The sequence below is a fragment of the Nelumbo lutea genome, chromosome 5 (genome assembly GCF_056320005.1).
Source record: "Nelumbo lutea isolate HS-2025 chromosome 5, American lotus-T2T, whole genome shotgun sequence".
NCBI classification, from domain to species: domain Eukaryota; kingdom Viridiplantae; phylum Streptophyta; class Magnoliopsida; order Proteales; family Nelumbonaceae; genus Nelumbo; species Nelumbo lutea.
This window is the reverse complement of record NC_142688.1, coordinates 49,344,737-49,368,760: the sequence shown is the minus strand read 5'-3', so window position 1 is coordinate 49,368,760 and position 24,024 is coordinate 49,344,737. Positions and strand designations below refer to the sequence as shown.

Genomic DNA, 24,024 nt, shown 5'->3' with positions numbered 1-24,024 from the left:
TTTCATGGCAATGGCGTAGCATTGCAGTTTTACGCATTCAAATCTTCACTCAACCCTGATTAATATATCCCAATTAACAAGGCTCACACCCATGGTTCTTTCATTCTTTGGGTCTCCGCTTAACTTCTTTAAAAGTGGCAAATCTGTTGATATGACTATGTTTGGATTGACAGAAAATAAGGTAGATACGAATGGCCATGTTTTGGTTTGCTTGTAAATGAGAGAAACAGAAAGTTGAAATCCCTTGCCACGTGGCTAAACCAAGATGTAATTTGAATACTAAGTTCCCATGCATTTGAGGCCATTAACTTGCCACGTTTCTTGTCAATGTAGGTTAGAACCAACCAACAGAAGGGTACAAAATAAATTGCATACACCAAAACTTGCATGAACTGTGATTTAGGACCTCGCTTTAATCTTGTGAAAACCCAATTCCCACCAAACCGAGTCCTCTTTGACTCAAGGACAGGTAGAGGAACCCGCTAAGAATTCTGCAGCCACGAGGCTATGATATGAGTCCAACGTGGTCAAGTACAGTACACGTATCAGATGGACGGTCTTGATTTTCCATGCCTAGCTTCAGACAGAGCACCTAAATGTGGGACCCAAAGCATGGACGACCCAGAAGGCCAGAACCAATTATGCCATTTTAGTGGACTAACTGACAAATGAGATATGCTCGAGAGAGCAGGATAGAGGCTGTCGGAACTATTTGACTGTTAGCCTGGTGGTCCCTAAGTCCCCTTTCTGGTTTTCCAAACTCTTAAAGGTAGAATGAGGCCCGGAGAAAGAGTTTCAGAATCGACGCCACGTCTTCTGCGTCTAAAGAGAAAAATAAAAAGGTTTTAAAGAATCAAAGTAGTTTAAGAAATATCAAGACACACGGGGAAAGATAAAGAAACTCTGGCTGCTTGGTTTCAATTTATTTATTTCCTTTTTAATTTTTATGGTTCTTCTGTCCTGTTGGCGGGAAATCGGAAGTTCAGGGACGGCTTGTGGGTTTGGAACGAGCAATGGCGACAGCCCACTCGCCCGATGTTTTCAGGGTCTGCAGCGATTCTTCTCTGGCTTCTGCTGAGTTGAGTTTTCGGGAACTGGACGATGTGTTCTTGCAGGTATTCTCTCTCTCTCTCTCTCTCTCTCTCTCTCTCTCTCTCTTTGATATGATACAGAACTGATACCATATAGACTTACAGTGCCTGTTCTATGTGATTCTTTTCGGGCTTTAGAGGTCTATGGTGCCAGAGTTCAGAATCATTGTTTTTAATTTAGTATTTGTTTCTGTTCTGCAAGGAAAGAAATAAATGGATCTTTTTTGATCGGTATTAAAGGTATTGATTGGTCTGGGTTGGGAAAATGTGTTCATCGACGATGAGGATGCTTTGGATAGATGAGAAAGGTACTAAAATTATCGAAGTAAAATACCCAACTCTATTGAAGGTTTACGGATTGAGGGAAATGGATGTTTCTTGAAGGTAATTGATTCATCGCAGCTCTGCAGTCAATCTGATGACACAGTCCTAAGAATTGAATTAGCTGGTACTTGGTCCAAGTTCTTCTAGGAGCCTGCACTGTATAACATAATACTCAATTCAACTCAACTTGACAAAGCTTTATTCCAACCATATGTGGTGATTGTGGTCCGAAATGGGAAGTTCTAAAAATGGAAAGAAATTTAGATTACTTTTAAGGAATCCTATATTTTCACAATCAAGAGATAAACCTTTGGGACATTTCTGTAGAGATAAAATTGATGAAACTCTGTTCCGCAATTAGCATCCATATCATTCTTGTTGGGAGTGGTGCAGCGTGCAGGATAATTTCCATATGCACAAAAGGAAAGAAAACACAAATAAGGGAAAGCCAAAGAAAGAGAGGAAGAAAGAGAACACCAGATTTAAAGTGGTTTGTCCAAATTGCTCATGTCCATGGGCAGTACCTTGGACAGGAGGATGACCTCACTGGAACTTTACCCAGCACCCACCCTTTCAGACCCTCCACACACTTAAACTGTACAACCCAATACGTTATGTACGAACGGAATGAAGTGAGTACAAACAGGTATAGGGATCCCTATTTATAGTATCACGTGGGGTATAATGGGTATTTTGAAAATTGTTATAATCCGTAGGATAAGCAGCCAATCTACTACCTATTAATGGATGGTGTGGATTAAATGTTGAAAATTAGGCAGTGAAATTGTCTGACTGCCCCACCATCTTTTTACCACCATTATACTGATGGTTTTTATATAGCAGTAATAGAGAAATGGTTTTCACCACATGCTATATCAATTGGTGGGTCATTCAGTGGGTTGGTGGAACCAACATAACCTCAACAAATTTGAACTGTTCAATGATCCTTTCTATAAGTCTGATTAATAATACTTGGGAATTCAAGTTCTAGGAAGGTAGAAGAGACAAAAAAAAACTGTATTATGAGCTATTATATATCTACTTTGAAGACTGCATTTTTTCCCCATTTTGTGGGTACTCTAAAGACTGCTTTTAATTTAGCACAGCCTTGCTCCTGAGGGACCTTTATAATTCAGTTTTGGAAATGAACATTTGAAAATCTATTCTGGTATTCCAAGAGTTCCTTTTTCTTTTTTCTATCTTTCTATGAATATTTGCAGGCTCATTGCTGATGATGTTATCTGAGAAGAATCTTATTTCCACTGTGCCAATTGGGTTTTTAGTTTTCCTAGGTGATTGTTGTAATTCCATGGCATATGACCTAGGAGTCTTTTGTGCCAACCTTGTTTTGCCATTTGGACAGTTGCTGCATCTCATTAGTTTGTATTTGGACTTTTTTTATGAAAAAGGTAAGGTAATTTTATTAAATAGAACACAAGATTACAAAGGACCCTTCTGAAGGGGCTACAGACTGGGCCTAAAGACACTACAATAGATTACAAGCCAAGCAGACTTCTAGACCCCAGCTGGGCTCCAAGCACCCTGACGGCCTGACCTGAAGACCTTTAGCAATAGCTGTCCAAGAAACTAGCTTGTCAAAAAAGGTAGAAATTAGACAATTTACATCCCTGGAACAGTTTTGGAAGATTCTTCTATTTCTTTCCAACCAAATGGTGTAAATTACTGCTGCAGGAACTATCTTCCACACACATTTAGCCAACTTTAACAGACACTGGAGCTCCCAACACCAAAGCAGATCCTTCACAGAGTAAGGCATGACCCGGAACAAACCCACAGAGGAGAGTTAATGGTCCCAAATTTCTACGGAAACAGGGCAATGAGTACATAGGTGGTTGTTGTCCTCTTCTTCTTGGCCACACAACACACACATCAAATCTTGTATCTGGATTCCTCGCCTAGTTAGGTTCTTTTTAGAGGGACTTCTATCTAGCACCACAGCCCAAACCAAGGCATTAACTTTAGAGGGAGGAACTGGATTCCAGATTTTCTCAGCAGGAATATTGGCTCTACCTCCATTTACTAGATTCCTAGCAAAGGAGTTAACTGAAAAAAGCCCATCTGTAGTCCTGTTCCAATTCCAAGAGTCTTCTTCCATCTGGTTCAACGACTGATTGGATAGCAACTGAAATAGCTCAGCCACTTGTTCTATTTTCCAGTCTTGGAATTGTCTTCTGAAACAGGGAATCCAGGTGACACTGTTATCTCCCACTTTATAACAGTCAGCAACCATTGCATCCTGATTTTCTGCAAGCTGGAATAACTGGGGGAAGGATTCATCTAAAGGCCTGTTATTACACCAAGAATCTTTCCAGGTGACCAGATCCCAGTTTAAGAGACAGAGCGCTATTTAGAAGTGGAGCCACCTCCATAATTTTCTTCCATAGGGAACACCCCAAGGAGGAGAGATTTGAAAAAGTTGTCTAATCACCTCTGTCAGTGCCATATTTTTCTGCTATTAAATTCCTCCACCAACTTTCCCTTTCTTTCCCGAATCTCCAAATCCATTTCCCCAATAGGGCCTTGTTGAAGATTTTCAGCTTTCTAATCCCAAGTCCTCCTTTTTCTTTTTGGCACACACACTTGATCCCAATTGACCAAGTAGATTTTCTTCTCTTCCTAGCCTCTCCATAAGAAGTCCCTCTGTAGCTTTTCAATTCTTTGAGCCACTTCAGTTGGAATTGGGAAAGGGAAAGAAAGTAAGAGGGTAAATTTGAAAGGGAACTCTTTATGAGAGTGATTCTACCTCCCAAGGACATGTATTTAGATTTCCAAGAGGCCAATTTTCTTTCTAAACAATCCGCCACAAGGTCCCACACTAGAGAGGAGGTGCACTTGGCTCCCAAAGGAAGCCCTAGATACTTAATCGGCCGGTTGGGAGGAATTATGTGCCATTAGGGGATTGCGGGATGGCCCGTGGTGTGTGAGGGATGGTTTTAATGTCATCAGATATTCAGGGGAATCAAACAACCCGAACCAGGGATTTACTACTAGCACGAGGAAATTCAATAGGCTAATAGATCCTTGGAATTAAGAGACCCCCCTTGCTTCAGGTGGATTATACTTGTTCAAACTTTCAATCCCCCCTAACCTGCTCCAAACTAGACAGATTCCTCATATCTCCTGAGTGGGAAGAAATGTGGGGATCCTTGGCAGCAAGAGGCTTACCTAGAGTTATCTCTGACCATTGCCCTATTTGTATCGAGAAAGAAATCCCAGGGGGAGGCCCTTATCCTTTCAGATTTGAGAACATGTGGTTTGAAGACCCTACTTTTAAGATTAGGCTAAAGGAGTGGTGGGAGGCACTCAGACTTTTGGGGAGGTTAAAAATGGTAGGTTTCTCTTGAAAACTGAAGAGGCTAAAAGAAAAAATAAAAGAATGGAATAAAGCCCATTTCGGAAGGGTAGAGGAAATAAAAGATAACTTGGTGAAAAAGATTGAGGAGCTAGATAGGAAAGAGGCTCTCAGAGTCATTTCAAAAGAAGAAAGAGGGGAAAGATGGAACCAAAAGCAAAAGCTAGAAGAGATAGTACGAAAGGAGGAGATTTGTTGGAGACAGAAGTCAAGGTGTCAGTGGCTTGCAGAGGGGGATGGAAACACAAAGTTTTTTCACTCTCTTGCAATTGGAAGGAGAAAGAAGAACTTAATCCCGAGTGTGGAGGAAGAGGGACAAGTGGTAAGAGAAAGTCAGGGGATTACAAGGATTTTTGCAAATCATTTTAAAGAAATTTTCTCAAGCCCACACGGAGTGTTGCTAGAATTGCCAGAGATGGAAGGGGATGTTCTGTCAGAAGAACAATCTCATTCCCTAGAAAGGAGATTTTCTCTATAAGAAATCAAGGAAACTATTTTTTCAATGGACAAATCTAAAGCCCTTGGGCCGGATGGCTTCTCCATGGCCTTCTATTAAGAGTGTTGGGATATGGTGAAATCAGACATACTAGAAGTCTTTAATGAATTTTTCTCCAAATGGGAGGTATCACCAGGAGCAAATGTCACATTTATCACTTTGATTCTAAAGAAGAGGGAGGCCAAAACTCCAAAAAACTTTAGACCAATAAGTCTCATTGGGAGTGTTTACAAAATTTTGTCAAAGATTTTAGCAGAAAGACTAAAAAAGGTGCTACCCTCGATCATCTCTCCTTTTCAAGGAGCTTTTGTAGAAGGAAGGCAGATTGTGGATCAAATCTTAGTGGCTAATGAATGCGTAGGGGAAAGAAGGAAGGGTAGAGAAAAGGGGCTGGTTTGTAAGGTAGATCTAGAAAAAGCCTATGACTTGGTTAATTGGGAAGTCCTTCTAAAAGTTTTAGAAAGACTCAGATTCGGAGATAGATGGAAGGCTTGGATCAAAGGATGTTTAAGTTCAGCTCACTACTCAATCTTAATCAATGGTACATCAAAGGATTTCTTCCTGGCTAGGAGAGGAATTAGGCAAGGTGACCCCCTATCCCCATTCTTGTTTACTCTAGTGGCAAAAGTGTTAAGTAGAATGGTGGAAAAAGCTGATGCTCAAGGCCTCATCAGAGGGTAGAGGGCAGGTAGAAACCTAGTGATTGTTACCCATCTCCAATTTGCAGATGACACCATATTTTATTGTGAAGGAAACGATGAGGAGTTGGTGGAAAATTTGAGGGTGCTGCTGAATAATTATGTGGGAGTAACAAGGCTGAGTATAAATTGAACCAAAAGTGGAATTGTAGGGGTCAATTTGGAGGAAGGAGAACTAATAAGATTTGCGGAAATTTTGGGGTGTGAGATTAGAAGCTGGCCTATTAGTTACCTAGGTTTACCCTTTGGAAGAAATCCCAGGTCATCTGGTTTCTGGAAACTAGTGTTAGAAAGGTTTGATAGGGAGTTAGCCCTTTGGAAGAGGAATTACATTTCTTTGAGTGGAAGAATAACCTTGATTAGAACCACTCTGGAAAACCTCCCCACCTATTTCCTTTTAACTTTTAGAATCCCTTCTAAGGTAGCAAGGTGCTTAGAGAAGTATATGAGGGATTTCCTATGGGACCCAGGAGAGGAAGGGAAGGATCACTTGATCAAGTGGGAGCAGGTTAGTAAACCCAAGGAACAAGGGGGTTTGGGAATTGGGAACATCCTTTTAAGGAACACAACTCTGCTAGGTAAGTGCCTTTGGAGGTTTCCCTTTGAGGGCGATAGATTGTGGCACAAAGTGATTGAGAGCATTCATGGGGTGGCTGGGAATGGCTGGGATGCAAAAGTTTCCCCTCACAAGTCTTCAGCTTCTCCTTGGAAAGCAATTCATGAAATCTACCTTATTTTCCTCAATTCCATCCGGTTTGATATGGGACAAGGTAATAGAATTCTGTTTTGGGAAGAACTATGGCTAGGGGAAACCCCACTAAAAGACCAATTCCCTGATCTCTTTGCGCTATCTAACCTTAAGGGGGAAGCTATATCCATGTTGGGATCACCGTGTCCAACTAGTGTGAATTGGAATTTGGGCTTTAAAAGGGGACTAGGGGAGAATGGGTGTGAATCCTTAATCCGTTTACTGGACCTCATAGGGCAGATCCACTTGGACCCTTCGTTGGAAGACTCTAGAATCTGGGTAGGCTCTCTAGATGATGTCTTTTATTGCTCCTCTTTCTTCAAAGTACTTGCTTCCCCCAACCCTTTAGGTGAGATTTTCCCTGTGAAAGAAATTTGGTGCAAGCCTATTCCCCCAAAGATCCAAGCTTTCTATTGGGAAGTATTCCTTGGTAAGGTAGACACTTGTGATATGCTGCAGAAAAGAAGGCCGTATATTTGCCTTTCTCCTCATGTGTGTTGATTGTGTAAGGAAAGTAGTGAGACCCTTTCTCATTTAATGATATCCTATTCTTTTGTGCATCGAATTTGGGAATTCTTTTGTACTCTCTTTGGCTGCAGGTGGGTTCCCCCTCAAGATGTGGCAGGACTCTTCAACTATGATTTCTTGAGACAGAGAAAGAAAAGAGGGATGGTAATGTGGAAAGCAACAAAGGCAGCAATTTGCTGGGTAACATGGGAAGAGAGGAACAACAGAATATTCTTGGAGAAAAGTAGAACAATAGAGGAAGTGATTGATAGTATCAAGGTGGAAGTAGTCCATTGGGTAAAACCCTTGGATTGCTTTCAAGTCTTTTCAGTTGCAGATATTCTAAGAACATGGTCCGAAGTAGCATAATCTTCGAGAGTAAGAGATAAAGTAAGGCTGGAGTTGAAAGCACCTGAAGGCAATAAAGTAAAGCTGAATTTTGATGGGTGCTCATATGGAAATCCAGGCATCTTAGGAATAGGAGTATTAAGAAACTCTGACAGGAGGATATTGGGTATGTTCTCAGGACCGATTGGCAACAGAAACTTGCTGAAGGCTGAACTATTGGCATTACTACAAGGGCTAAAGCTAGTCAAACGACTAGGATGCAGACGTGTTGAAGTGGAAGGGGACTCAAAAGTAGTAATTTCATGGGAAACAAATAGCAGCCACACCCCATGGATGTTTAAATATGATTAGGGAAGTGGAGAAGATTGCAAAGGGGGTTGAAGCTGAATTTAAATGGGTCCGAAGAAGTGCAAATGGTCTAGCTGATGGATTAACAAGGGGCATTGAGACATCAATTATTTTGGGCTATACTGTAATGAGGGGTGAATAGAGTGATTAAAGGGGATCAACAGTCCCATCATCAAGTTGTATAAACTGCTTACAATCTGAATTTCAATAAATTACATATTTACTGATTAAAAAAAGAGCTTCTAAATTCTCTATCCTTCTGACTAGAATTAAGCTGCTCTTTGACCAATTTACTTTCAGCCCTACACCACTTCAAACCTTCTAAATTCTCTATCCTTCTGACTGGAATTAAGCTGCTCTTTGACCAATTTACTTTCAGCCCCTATGCCACTCCAAAGCAACTCAGCACCCCCAGAAGAACTTCCAATTGCTCCACTTTAGCATCAATGAAGCAGAGGGTGTAATCAGCGAACTGAAGCAAATGAACCTGCTCCCCCTGGAATTGATTCAAAACTTTTCCACAGCCTTTCTTCCCCTACTTGTCTGGTGAAGTTTCTAGAAAAGAATGTAATCAGAACTTAAATATTTTGCTGTAAATTATGAATATGATTTAGTGATGAAATGCTAGGCTTTGGACTGGGTAAAAATCTGAAGAGGAGACTTTCTGGAGGCATGCTTTTCTTTTTCCATTTTACATTGGGTGGGGGTGGGGTGAGGGGTTGGGGTTGCAGTAGGGGGATTCTAATTTAATTCCATGACAACTGCTTTGATATCCTATATTGCTGTTTTGGAATGTTTATCCAGCATATTGTGGCTTTATCCAATTAATTCATTCTGCTATAAAACATAATTTGGCTAGTAGCATGAAAATGAGCTTATACCACCTGATGATTATAAAATATTATTATGTATAATATAATGAACTTCATTTTTGTTTACTGTACAGACCCAAACAAGAATATGGCTTGGAGAAGTCTTACATACAAGAATGGATGAAGGGACAACAATTGCTGATTTACTTGCTGATGGGGAAATATTGTATGTCAAAGTTTTCCCTCTTCTTTGTCTTGGTCCTGTCACATGGGTGATGGACATAAATATGTAGTAGAACTTATGCTTGGACTCATGGACTTGTAGGATAATTCATTTTCTATTGGGATGACTTTGAGATGATTTTAACAATGAGTATTAGTGTTCTCTTCTTTTTGCAGAGAGAGAAGGGTCATAGAATAAAGTTTTCTAGATTTTTTCGTATTTATTCACAAGAATTTCTTAGCCGTGAGAGCAATGTTTATATCAACAATATTGGTAAGACTAGTTTTTATTCTTCGTCCTTCATTCATTCCCAAACCATTTGAAAATGTCCCTTAAAAGTACATCTTGCACTTGCTTCATCAGTGATGCATACTTTAATAATAGAGAATAGCTACATTCTATGCGAATATGGAGAGTGGAAAAGAAATGCAATTAAGCTAAATTTTACTTTCTTTAGCATGTAAAATTTATATCTGTACAAGCATAAACATAGATTAATTTCCTTTTGACAAGTGGAGTTAAGAAATCATTTAGAAGCAAAAGCCCAAAACCTTAAGATACAGAAGACAGAAGATAGCTTTGAGCAATAGTTGTTATCGTCTGCTTTACAATCTCACTCAGGACTGTGAGGAATGAATCCCAATTTGGCCAGAAACAAAGAAAAGATAACTTAATTTTTCAAGGAAATAAATCCCAAAAAGTTTTGTTTTCTCATTATGTATGCTGCCACTTCACATGAAGTTTTCAATTGTTAAATGTCTTCCATTTATTTTTTCGTGTCACCAAGAAATAGCTGGACCATTCTTCATAAAATATGACTCTTGTTTGTGAGGGTCTTACTCTGTAACCACCAATCATGAACATTGTGTGATTCATGATGCAATTACACATTAATCTAGCAAAGTCTAATACAAGGAGATGGTCCACTCACTTCATGTCTACTATGCATAGTATGTTATGTGGAATTCATTTCTCTTATGGAGTGATGAATAGTCAATATCCACACATTCCCTATGAAACTTGCCCTTTTATAAGGGGACCTTAAATTCCAAAGTGCAAACTCTACCTGAAAGGTTTGAGAAGGTGATGCTGGAGGAATAGAGAAATTGCTGAAAATCTTCTCTGGAAATCTTAGTGAAGTTTCTTACTAATATATAAGAGAAAAACACAGGGCTATTGGCTAGGTTTAAAATGAGGTTTTAAGGCTTGATTTGTAACAATGGGCTGCTCTATCCAAGTTGGTCTTGAAGAATAAAATAGTGAATAAATAAAAGGGTTAGGAATGATCTACAGCACCTGTCCAAAGAAGCAACCTGTTGCAAGTTGAAGGGGCTAGAAGGTCTAGGGGCACACCATAAAGGACATGGCCTGAAGTAGTAAGAAATGATTTAAAAGTTCATAATTTAACAATGGATATGACACTACAGAAGAATGGTGAAATGGGATTCATGCAGCTGATCCCATATAGTTGGGGTAAGGCTTAGATGGTGATGAATGATACTATATCTAGCTAGAAAGACATCAGCAACCCTTCTGTTTGTTTAACTTTGAATTTTGTTTAAATTTAACCAGAAAAGGGAGCTGGAAAAAACTAAATATAAAAAAAATGCCAGAAACAATTTCTATTGTCTTCATCATGTCAAGAGGGTGTTTACAGGAATATTAATAAACGGGCATCATATTTTTTGGATCTATAAGATATCTATTTTCCTAATAAGTGTAATTATATACTTAAACACGAAATTGCTTGCTAAAAGACATTCAATGTTTAACTAAATCATAAAGATCCCAATTGGTATAAAATCTTTAAGATGCAAACAAATCTTTAATAGATTCAATTGAAAGATTTCATACTCAGTGCATGGGATCCACAGTTTGACAAATTTAAATTGTTTGACTTGCTAGAATTGACTTAAGCACGTACATTTTTTTTTCTTTCCTTAATTTTATAACTTATTGGGCTTGGGCTCATTGTTACAACTTTATAGGCTTACAGCATTCAGGCAGGTTAACATGAATTATATCTTAGAAAAGCTTATACTTACTATTCATTCCATCTAGGCTTTGTAGAAATCAATCATCCCTGCTGCTGTAGCAGGGGAAAAAGCGGATAAGGTCTTGAAATATACATTTAAATGGTTGTCATCACACTAAACATGGTCTTATCTCCTTTCGTATTGTGTGGCCAGAATTTTCAAGAAACTAACTTTATAATTTAGAAATGCATCTACAAAGACATAGTAACTAGTATGAAAATTGCTTGGTCCTTATACTCAGTTTATCTGTATATATTTTGTATTTTTGCTTTACCATAGTGAAGGGCTTGTGTAAGAATAATTCCAAAAAACTGAGGAATGGGATTGAAAATGTAGGGAAGTTTCATCTGACAATACTCTGCATTAAAAGTCCATGAAGACAATTTATTTATCTTCTAAAGGTTCTGTTGAAAGCAAGCAGGAAAATGATCAGTTTTTGCATGGCGGTCATGAATTTTACCTTATTTTGCTGGTTTCACCCACTTAAAACTATTCTGAATGTTTCTCTCCAAAATATTAGTGTTTGTAATTACACTTTGGATGGACATCATATATAAATAAATGTAGCTTGTAGAGAACTCAGTGATAGTTGCAGTAAGTGAAGATATTGTCCATGTTTGCTTCCTACGTTGCAGGTAATTTCAATTGAGGTTGAAGACTCCTTTATGGACATGGAATCAATTTTTTCAATCTTGTTAAAGAATTTAATTGGGAATCCAGAAATTACCTTGACAACCCACTTTGAAATCCTCGATCCCACTTCATTTCCAAGGAGGATGCTTCTCCAGAGAACCCTTTAGTACCATCATGAAATCTAACAATGATGGGTCCCCAAGCCACATTCCAATGTCTTTTAAGTGTTGTACGGACATGGAGACAGAAGTTACCTGGCACTTTCCAGAAGTTCGACTTACCAAATTAAAATAAAAAAATCATGGTTTTGCAGATATGGCCAAAGTTGGATTTTTATGTTACCCAATTTATTCTAGTTATTCATGTTAGATGTTCATTTAAGTCAAATATGCAAAAGAAAAGAAGATCATGTGTAGAAGTGTCTTCTCAAGACTCTGTGTCAGATTCCAATGTGTGTAATTAGTAGGAACTTATAAATTTGCTTCTCCAAAGCACCTATGGCACCATATCCTGATCTGAAAAAGGAGAAAATGAAGACTTTCCTGTTTGATAATCCTTTTCTCTATAAATACCTTATGTCTTCAAAGCAGGCATTTCAACATGGTGAATGTCAAGTGGGGATCATGATGACCATCTTTTAGCTGGTTTCTACATAGATGTGACATGAGACCTGTGATTTGGCATGACAGTCAGAACCCATGTTTTAGATGTTTTAGATGCTTGGGGTGGGTTGTGATGGTCCTATGGACTAGCCTAGATACCTAGCATACCTGGACAAGGGCGATATATTGTATTGGATGTTTTCATTTTTAGTGTAAATTCAACGGTTTGTTTTCCACTGTACCCTTGTCATATCCAGGTAACATAGGTGGTGAGGATGTCTATGTATCTGATATAGAAATATAAAATCCATAATTGTTGGATTACTCCTTTTAAAGACAGGCTAGTAGCAACTGCATGTAATATGATATTATCATAAATGAGCAAAAACATGGAGCTATTCACCATATTATTATGTGCCAAACATGAATCTAAGTTGAAATACATTGCCACGTCATAAGAGTCTAAATCACTAGCTTTTCAGGTTGAGGCTTGTCCAATGTCAAAGAAGGCCTTGTATGGGCTGAATTTGTGAATGATATGTGAAAGATCATATATATGTCATAGGTCAGAATTGTTCTAAATCTTGATATTTCTTGTTGGTCATTGGTCAAATCACATTTTCTTATTTTTGACATTAGGTTTCAAGTTTCTAAGGTGGTCTGGAAATTGCTCTTGACAAAGTGTATTGAGCTAAGATATTCAAAGGCATATATATATGAACCAATTGCTTATGGTAAGGGAAGAAGGAGGTATACACATTATTCCAAAGTCGACTCATTTTTGAAGGTGAGGTCCATGTCTTTATGAATATATAATTGATAGATGACAGAAAGATTTTGTTAATGAGTAAAACAATTATGTACAAGATGCCAAGCATCCCAAATTGTGGAGAGATTCCCCACAACTAGAAGAAAAAGAAGAAAAGGAAGGAAAGAAAATAAAACAAATTGACTAAGTTTTCATGTTATTACATTTACATCTCCCAACTACCCAAAAGAGTCCATTCCTGTCTACCCCTTGTTTTTCCAATGAATCGGAAAGCTTATTTGATGCTCTATGTGCTCATCTCGATTCTACTACTCTGTCCCTCATTAACAATTTATTCTCCATTATATTCCTGTGTCTGCATATACTTTGAAAGTATCTTTTTTTCCCAAATCTTATCATACACAAAGTTGGGAGCACAATTCATCCCTTAACGCCCACATGCACATTCACCCTTGCATGCACACACATTTGCACATGAGATATCCCATATTTCCACGTCACTGTGAGTTGTCAAATAGATTTTTTAATGTAATATATGCATGATATTGTCAAAATATAATTTCTCTTAGATAGCTGTAAAGAAATTCATCCAGAATTGGGGAGAACTTGTAACTTCTACTGTAGATCATATTTTGTATGTTTTTTTGCAAAGTCATATATGTTCTTAATAAAAAGATACTACCATGGCCAAATAAGAAATAAGCAACATCTTAAATCAACTCAACTAAGCCTTGTCCCAATCATACAGGGTTTGCTAACAAGTAAGCAACATTGAAGAATAAATGAGAGTGATTAATTCATAATTATGTTTCCATGAATTTATGTAACACACTAAACCACGTTCTTCATCTATGATTAAGTGTCATTGGCTGTGGATTTTGTGATCTCACCTGCTTGCACATACACAAAAATTTGTCATAACTGACACACACACATGAGCAAGTATTGAAAACATTTTTATTTTCTTTAAAAGGCAAGTTAAAATAGATTGATTCAGAAAAGGGAAGGCAAGCCACTGACCAAAGCATGTATGAAAGGATCTTTACAAGTATACCAAAACCCCCCAGCTATATGTTGCTATACTGTATTAAAAATGATAAAACTTAATCCATTAAAAAAAATCTGGTATAGGTATATTTGCAAACAACTTTAAAACCCACACTCACCGGACCAGTGTCCATTCTATCTTACTAATTAGTGCTTCAGTAGGAGCAGCCTTATCTTCAAACACTTGACTGTTTCTTTCCTTCCACACCGCTCAGCAAAGGGTGAGTGGAAGGATCTTCAACAGGGTCTTCCCTCTAACTGAAAACCCTGCTACCAGCCAGGATGCTAAGAGTGTTGGAAGATCAGGGGGTGTTGCCCAACTGATATTGAAGAGCCGAAGGAAGTGGGCGCAGATTGAATGAGTGAAAGTGCAATGAATGAATATGTGATTGACAGATTCTGGTTTTGTACTGCATAATCTACAGGAGTTTACAATAGCATGCCTCTGCTCAACAAATGATCCATGGTCAGCACCTTGTCCTTGGCTGCAGTCCACAGAAAGAAATCCACTTTGGGTGGAGTCTGTGCATTCCAAAACCAAGCTTACTGGACAACCTTGTTTAGATAGGATGAAATCATCCTGTTGCACGAACTTGAGGGGAAGATACCTGACTTATCACCAATCCACACTCTTCTATCTGATGCCTTTTGGGGAGATATGATATTAATAAATCCTGGAAAGCAATGAAAAGGGGTCCTCCGCCTCCCAATCGTTCATATTCCTTCTAAATGCAGGGTTCCAGGTGCACGAACTTGAGGGAAGATACTAGACTTGTCACCAATTGACACTCTTCTATCTGATGCCTTTTGGGGAGATATGATATTCATAAATCCTGGAAAGCAATGAAAAGGGGTCCTCCACCAACCAATTGTTCATATTCCTTCTAAATGCGGGGTTCCAGGTAAATTGTGAGACCAAATTTTTATAACACCCCATGAACTTCAGAGGAAGATACCAGACTTTTCACCAGTCCACATTCCACTATTTGATGCCTTTGGGGAGATGATATTCAGTACAACCTGGACAACAATTAATAAGGGTCCTCCATCTCCCAGTCATTCATATTCCTTCTAAATTCAGGGTTCTAGGTAAATTGTGAGTCCAAATTTTTATAACATTCCATGAACAAAGCTTCCTTGTTTGCCACTATAGTGAACAAAATTTGGCACTTCCATGTTCCCATTCCTTGTGCAGCATTTCAAGGCCCTTAGGAACTATTATCCAATCAGTGTCACACTATTAAGTTATGCATTTTTTTATTAGAGAATTCCTTTGCTTGTTTTCTAAGGGTGAACTATTATCCAATCAGCATTTCAAGCAACCATTTCATCCTTCTCTGAAAATTATATTCTAGTGTTATCAAAATACATAAAATTTGGAGAGACCCAGTTGAAATTTGTAGAAACTTAGTGATGCAGGCAGAAGTCTCTAACGGAGGAAGACTCACTGAGAAGGCCAACAACAACAAGAACGCTGCAACAGTTGATGATTGAAGCAGAAAAATAACACTAACTTCTCGGTTCTTCTAATTACCATAAAACTTTTGCAACCTGTAGAGGCAGTGACCTTAACCTCTATTCCAAGTAGACAGTTGTAAGGATTTTGGGGGTTTTAGTGGCCCAAAAACAGGTCCAACAAGAGAGAAGAGGAAGAAGATGATGCCTAAGGGAAAAAAGTATTAACTCGATTGAGTTCAACCAAAAGCTCTCTTAAAAATCATTGGATGGCCTTTTATAGAGCCAATCGTTACAAAAGTTTCAAACTTGGCATCGGACAAAACTTACAAAAAATGGAAAAGCAAAATGGGAAAAGAATGAACCGTGAGGACACTCAAAACTAAGAATGGAAATTGTTGTTTCAGGTGTCTGGAGGTGTTGTTGGTTGATTGGAAAGATTTGTGCTAATGTGAAGGACTGGGTCAATAGGCATAGTATCTATTGTGGTGACCTTGTGAGGTGAAGCCTGAGTGGTCTTGGCGAGGTTGCAAGACTGGGAAAAATGACTTCGTGGCTGGGCCTCATGGTCTTGGCTTTGTGAGGCTGGAAGCTGATGAGATTGTTCAAGCAAGGCCAGGTGCTAAAAGGTTACCTTTTGAGTTCCTTTTGTTGTTGCGAGACAGGGTGGGTTGAATGAAGTTTGGCTGGTCTTTGGGGAGGCTGCGCTTGTTTTGTGGCTTCTGGCAAAGCAGCCTAAGATTGGGTCTCATGTGCACATTCCGATCCTGCAAAGGCGAGATTGTTAGGGAAGGGAAAGGACAAGAAAGGGAAGGGAAAGAAAAAGAAAGAAAGATGTCAAGGGCCCGCGAATAGGATCTCGTCACAGGTCGATTAACGAAGAAAACTTCTTGTTTTCCCTTGTTTCTCCCTTTTTTCGAGGAACCTACCTTTAGCGCCTTTATGGTGATTTGTTAAAGAGATCACTAACTCTCCTCTGCTCTTTCTTGACTGAAGTTCTAGATAGATTTATTGAATAATATCTGCTCCTTAAATAGGAATTACAAGAGTCCTTCTTAAGGAAACTTTCTAAAAAAGAACTTTCTAAAAAACATTAAGAAACTTTCTAAAAAACATAGGAAATAATAATGCTACTGCCTAATTAATAGGAACACTGAATTTAGCTAAGAGAAGATAGGAACACTGAATCTAGCTAAGAGATAAGATAGGAACACTAAATCTAGCTAAGAGATAAGATAAGATAGGAACACTAAATCTAACGCCCATTACTGCTATTGTCTACGGCTGTATTCCTTTCCAACAAAAGCATCCACAATATTACTCCCCTCTTGGACTAAGAGCTTGTCCTCAAGCTCGAATTCAGGATAGGTGTCTTGAAACACAGTCAAAGGAATCCAGGTAGATTCAGCCAATGGTAAGCGGGCCCATTCCACCCGAACCTCAACAACACCTTAATTAATTCTGGAACGAACAATAGCCTGAGGTTGGGGAATGGTTTTGCCCTCCTGGATCGGGTTCCAATGAATGGGTTTCATCCTCATCTTCCTCTTGTTCCACCAGGAGGCAGAAAAGTCTCTTGCACTTGTGCCTTGCTCAGTAAAGTTCATCACAATTAAAACACTGTCCCCTCGCCCTGCGTTCCGCGATCTCAGCCCTTGACAAGCGCTTAATAGGGAGTGCAACAATGCTGCTTCCCACACTGGATGCCGATCTGGAATGGTTGCTCGTCAGTGGTTTTTGTTCTTGGCTGGCTGTTGAAGATGGAGCCATCCAAGTGGTTTTGGGGCTGCCCATGTTGTTTGAGGCCGCCCTATACTGATACTTCCGCGGTTGAGTTGCAATTTGCGTTCAAAAGCGCGAGCCAAATTCATAGCAGTAACCAGATTGGGGGTATTTTGCATCTCCACATCCACTCTCAAAGTTTCCGTTAACCCCGCGGTGAACATGTCAACCTGTTGGTCTGGTCGTACCGAAGATGCTCTTGTAAGGAGGGTCTGAAACTGGCACTGATACTCAGCCACAGTTCTAGTTTGTTTGAGGTTGATTAGTTTGCCTAATGGATTGCTTGTTAATGGGGGCCCGAATCTGAGAAGGCAGTAGGATTTGAATTGGGTCCAATTGAGCCTAGGTTCCTCCTGCTCCAATATATAAAACCAGAGTTGTGCCTCCTCTGTCATATGGAATGCGGCTATGCCTACCTTGTCTCTGTCCTCTGTCCGTTGGTTGCGGAAGAACTGCTCACATCTGTACAGCCATCCCAAAGGATCTCCAGTTCCATTATAGGAAGGAAATTCCAGCCTGCTATTTGGGAACGATCGTGGTTCCCTAGGCAGCGGCTTGCTGCTCGCCGGACGATTCTGCCATGTCTGGTCGGCGGCCGTCTGTGGTTGCAACCTCTTCTGAACTCTTTTCCTTGCTGGAAAAATATAACTCCATCAAGCGCCTCAATTCTCGGACGTCGTCCTTGATCTCGCGCACCTCCTTGCTGTTTTCCATGAGTTTGTGCTCCAGATCATGAACCCTAGTCTTCAATTGCTCAAAGTCACCCATGACGCCCTGCTCTGATACCAAATTGTTAAGGGCCTACGAATAGGATCTCGTCACAGGTCGGTTAATGGGGAAAACTTCTTCTTTTCCCTTGTTTCTCCCTTTTTTCGAGGAACCTATCTTTAGCGCCATTATGGTGATTGTTAAAGAGATCACCAACTCTCCTCCGCTCTTTCTTGACTGAAATTCTGGATAGATTTATTGAATAACATCTGCACCTTAAATAGGAATTACAAGAGTCCTTAAGGAAACTTTCTAAAAAAGAACTTCCTAAAAAACATTAAGAAACTTTCTAAAAAACATAGGAAATAATAATGCTACTGCCTAATTAATAGGAACATTGAATTTAGCTAAGAGATAAGATAGGAACACTGAATCTAGCTAAGAGATGAGATAAGATAGGAACACTGAATCTAACGCCCATTAGTGCTGCTGTTTGCGGCTGTATTCTTTTCCAACAAAAGCATCCACAATAAAAGAGAAGAAAACAAGAGAAAAGAAAGAAAAGAAAAGGAAAGGGAAGGGAAGGAAAGATAAGGGGAAAGAAAGTTGGCAGGGGTCTCTGCTCCTGGTTCGCCCCCAGACCCCCCCAACCCCTTTTCAGTGCAGCCCGATTTGTTTTTTTTTTGTGCTAGGGTGTCTTGTCAATGTAAGGGCTCTCCTCCTTCCTCTTCTTCCTCATCCCCCTCCTCTTAAAGAGGCTTACGCCTCCTTTTTGTTTAGGAGGCTTACACTTCTTATGTTCTAAACCTCATGCCTCCGCGTAGTGGAACGCCTCATGTCATGCCTCCTCATTTTATAACATTGTTCTACAGTTGATAATACCAAAATTTTCAACTCTTTCTTCAAATCCAAATCCACGGTTATCCAAATACATCCTTAGAGAAGTTACAGATTTGTTAGCTCAAATTACAAATGTATCTCTGAATTCATGAAAGTTGATTGAAATTTTAGGTGTTGGAATTTATTGGAATTGGAGTGGTAGTGACACCTTGAAAATGCCTCTTAAAACCATGAATGAAACTCTTCATTATATATTGGTAATGTTACCAGCATCTACAATTTTAGATTATTTTCTATCATTTTTCTTTTTAACTTTAAAATAAGTTATAGCATGTGGTGTCTCAAGACTTTTCTGCAATGGAGAGACCTACATCAGTAGAATGCACGTTTATAATTCCTATCACCCACTTTTGCATTAATGAAAAAACTGTTTGAAAGGTTTTTTCTATCAAGGATTCAAATTGGTATCAAGTATTCTTTTTGGATTTCTAACTGGTATCTTCCTTTCTTATTTCTAGGTCTGCCAAATTTTAGGACTGACTAGTATTGATCTCTTCTCCCCATCGGATGTTGTTGAGAAAAGAGATACACGTAGAGTTTGTTTGTGTATTCGTTCTCTCTCAAAGAAGGCAAGGTCTAAAAATTTAAATGTAAGAAATGTGTAGTCAGCATACTATTTCGTCCCTTTTCATTTTCAATATGTCCATAGGTTTTTCATTCTTTCTAATCCTATTATGATTTCTGTAGTCATTATATTTATGAAGACTAAGGAACTGTTAATATTCTATATAGGTTCCAGATTTTGATATTGTTACCTATACAATAGCAATGCCTACAGATATGGTTGGATTCATCCGTAGAAGTTTGGAGCAATCACAGTGTAGCTCATCAAGTTTTGTTAGTCGGAGTCCACACTTGGACTCAAGCATAAATCACAGGCAGGTAAGTGCTAGATGGCGATGTTCCAATTATAAGTTAAATAAAGAATAAGAAACTACCTTCTAGACAGTAATCCATATATACATTTACATATGTAAATGTTCATGTTGTGTTTATAACTCTTCATTTGCACTGTAGAAAAATTGGGGTGTGGACTACATCAGGCAGTGTGATTCTTATTCAGAAGAGTCCGATGATGCAGAAAGCAATTTTAGGGAATTTGTTGTTCACAGCTCAGACTCAGAAGCTCTATGTGACAGTGCATCCCTGTTGATTCCTAGTTTAGAGAATTCTCCTAGAGGAAGTTCAGTGATTGCAGAAAACTGTATTTTGTCAGGAGCTGACCACAGAGACAAAATCAGTTACTGTGGATTCAATAAAGGAGGGAAGGACAGAACAATTACTATTTACAGGGATGCATCTTTTAATGAATCAACCTCAGTTCCAAGGTTGGGGTATGGGCTTGGAAGGGGATTATCTGATGAGATTGAAAATGCTGATTTGTCCCCTACAATCTGTGTGAAATGTTTTCCAAGTAATGTGGAAGACACAGATTTCAAAACACAGTTTGATGCAAAAGATGGTTGCAAAATCCCGTTCTTTGAGCATCAGAATCTGGAAATTGATCACATGAACAAGAGTTCTATGAGTGGGCATGAATCTTGGGACACAATTGAACATCATGTTCTTGTAGATGATTTAACACTAAGTTCTGATGGATCCCTAGTTTCTGTTGCCTCTGAATGTTTTGGTTCATCCACCAAAAGTTGCACACATATCCCAGACCAGCAATTATACTTTCATTCTGGAGATGAACATTATGTTTCATTCCATGATCACATTGTAAGCATGTCTCACACTGATTTGGATGTTGTTGATGTTAACACCTTTGAACTGCTAGCTAATAGTAATGACTGCCTAAATGATAAAGGAACTTTGAGAAATGCTTGCAGGGTCCAACTCAATGGGTTACTGTCAGGTCAATCTAATGCTCCCAGTAGTGCTCAGATCAAATGGACTGATGAACTCAGGTGTTCACTGGTAAAGATATCAAATGGAACTAACAGTTTTAGTGATTCTTCCAAACCTGTGCCATCACATACTGTATATGCTAATAAAGCTTCAGCTGAGGCTCTAAGGCTTAATGATGCAAACTTAATAACTTTTGATGCAATGAACGAGGTATTCAGTTCTACCATAAAGGAACCAGGTGTGGATACAATGAATAACTTGATGAATTATCTATCAACATCTTACTTTCATAATAGTACAGGAGTCACATGTAAAGTGTTCAATGAAGAAAAAATAGCAGCAAGATGGAATGAAATGAACAGAACTCCAGTGCTCCTTGATGGTGCTAATAGTGGTGATTTGCAATATCCTAACACTGTTGATTATTCCTACTTCAATGGGGTTATGAACTACAACAGTTTTAGTGCTTCTTCCAAACCTGTGCCTTCACATAATGTGTATCCTAATAGAAGTTCAGCTGAGGATCTAAGGCTTAATGATGCAGATTTCATATCTTCTAATGCAATCAATGTGGTATCCATCTCCACCTTAAAAGAACCAGGTGTGGATACAATGAACTTGATCAATTATTTTTCAACAGCTTACTTTCATAATAGTGCAGAAGTCGCATGTAAAGTGTTGAATGCAGAAACAATAGCAGCTAGAGGGAATGAAAAAAGCAGAACTCCTATTCCCCTTGGTGGTGCTAATGGTGGTGATTTGCAACATCCTAACAGTGTTAATTATTTCTACTGCAATGGGGTTGAGACCTATGACACTGAAGGACACCCAGAAGCTGGCATTGTTATAATTAGAGAGGAATGTTCTGAACACTTGCTTACAGGAGATGGTTTGAACTATTTCATAAAGCAGAGTACTGGAGAGGGTCTGGGCTGCAAAAGCACCTCAGCATCAAGGACTGTCTTGAATAGCTTCTCCACAGGTTTGAAAAGAGCAGAAAGTTTCGTGGGTTTTATAACATACTTGAGTTTAGAACCATCTCATTATCCTCAAGTAAATTTACCAAGCATTGTTGATGGAGGAACTGACGTACAAGAAATGCCCAATGCAGATAAGGCATTAATCAGCCATTCACAGCATTGCCACAGAAACCCCTTGTTAGCTGATATTTCAATTCAAAGTCTGGTGATGCTCCAAACAGGTCTTGATGCCTTAGAAGGAAAAAACATCCCATCAAAGTCTGGTGATTCTCCTTTTGAATTTAGTAAGTCATGCTTCTACCTTCAGACTAAAGAAATTCAAAATAGCAGTGACCAAGATACATGCAGAGTCAATATCATTGATGTTGGTGAACCTTCTTTCCATAAAAATGGCGTTGTTTCTGTGACCCTCTGCATTCCATCATCAGAAAAGTTGCAATACTCAACATCTTCATGTTTGGGAAATATTGATGAGAGTCAAAATGATCAGCTTCTTATAAGAAACGACTTGCAAGTAGTTGATCCAACATGTACAAATGAAGAAAGTGGTGCTTATTTTACAGAAATTCAGGATATTCAAGATAGCAGTGACCAAGATACATGCAGAACCAATATCATTGGTGTTGATAAACCTTGTTTCCATAAAAATGGTGTTGATCCTGTGACCCTCTGCATTTCATCATCAGAAAAGTTGCAATACTCAACACCTTCATGTTCAGGAAATATTGATGAAAGTCAGAGTGATCAGCTTCTTATAAACAATGACTTGCAAGTAGTTGATCAAACATGTACAAATCAAGAAAATGATGCTTATTTTACAGAAATTCAGGATATTCAAGATAGCAGTGACCAAGATACATGCAGAGACAATATCATTGATGTTGATGAACCTTCTTTCAATGAAAATGATGTTTCTGTGACCCTCTGCATTCCATCATCACAAAAGTTGCAATACTCAACACCTTCATGTTCAGGAAATATTGATGAAAGTCAGAATGATCAGCTTCTTATAAGCAATGACTTGCAAGTAGTTGATCAAACATGTACAAATCAAGAAATTGATGCTTATTTTACAAAAATAATAGATAAGGTGAGTTGATGGAAAACTTCAGTTTGAATCATTGTTTTGCCTTTGGAATAGTATCTCTAATCAATTTAATTGTTGAAAGTAGGACAAAGCATTATATGGAATATTGGACATGAAAGCAACAGGGAATTTAGAAAGGGGAATGGATGAAGCAAGTGCAGTAAGAGCAAAGAACAAGAAGCTGAACAAGAAATTAATGCTAAGATCCGTTGCTGGTGGGATTACACTCTTCGGTGCACTGTTCCTCCTACTTCACAGCAGGTATGCCCCCTATCAATATGCTTTTTCAGAGATTAAATATTGCTGAACCCAAGCTATGTCATCCAATATCATTCTACTGCTTAGCTTTTATATGAAATAGAATCTTTTTCTTCTTTTATGTTTTCCCATTTTCACATGCTACAGGAGGAAAAGCAGTAGGGATAAATTTGACGAAACAAGTTTACTGTCTACACAAATACAGAAGACAAGTTGTAGGGAGGTTTTAAAGCAAAAGCAACAACAAAGAACTGGGGTCAATGGGGTTTATCCTGGGGAAAAGCTAAAGATTTAGGTGGTATGTATAAACAGGAGTATGGTCACATGTTCATAATTTAGTTGGGGGAAATTTAGTACATATGCAATCAATTAATTGGAACTACCAGATCCAAGGTGGTGGTACTAGATCGGGCTGCAGCATCAACTTAGTTCTGGGGTACTGAGATGATCATGCGGAGTTCTCCTTGATGTATTTCATTCCAAAGGTTGATACTTCTGCATATAATTTTTGTAGTTTACAAGAAAATTATATTAACTATATACCATATACAAGATAACATACCTTCTCCAATAGTTGTATCAACGCAAGTACATGACTCTGTGGCTTCAGCCTTTTTATTGGCCATTGTAATTCAATGCCACAATTGTATAAATATGAAAACAGTGAAGAAAATTATAAGGAATCCTGATTCTGATCGAAACAAATCTTGCTTAATAGATGATGTGGGCATCACGAAGGTCCCATTAGTTGTTTGGGTTTTATCGAAATTAGGATTACAGCCATAGGAAATAGGAATTATGATATTTTCTTTGGGGTGAAGATTGATGCATTTATACAAAAGTCTCCTACCTAAAGGAATCCTACCCACATGACGCTACAGCTGTACATTGGGAACATTACCCCTTTTGATCTCCTGCCCATGAGAATTCTGTCCACCTCTATCCACT

The 24,024-nt window shown here is 38.8% G+C and overlaps 1 protein-coding gene across 3 annotated transcripts; it reads left to right on the top strand.

Annotated features, from left to right (window-relative positions):
- The first annotated feature begins 749 nt into the window (after positions 1–749).
- LOC148852277 (uncharacterized) lies at positions 750–23,781 on the top strand. 3 transcript variants are annotated; one of them, XM_088942711.1, is made up of 9 exons: positions 750–1,115; positions 8,880–8,971; positions 12,879–13,026; positions 19,359–19,490; positions 19,633–19,782; positions 19,918–21,733; positions 21,863–22,821; positions 22,904–23,079; positions 23,224–23,781. In XM_088942711.1, the coding sequence occupies exons 1-9, from the start codon at positions 1,014–1,016 to the stop codon at positions 23,369–23,371; spliced, it is 3,723 nt and encodes a 1,240-aa protein (XP_088798837.1). In that variant the 5' UTR covers positions 750–1,013; the 3' UTR covers positions 23,372–23,781. The 3 variants fall into 3 exon arrangements, with proteins under 3 accessions (XP_088798837.1, XP_088798836.1, XP_088798838.1); XM_088942710.1 differs by having other exon boundaries at positions 19,918–22,821; XM_088942712.1 differs by lacking the exon at positions 12,879–13,026 and having other exon boundaries at positions 1,089–1,115; positions 19,918–22,821.
- Positions 23,782–24,024: the final 243 nt, after the last annotated feature.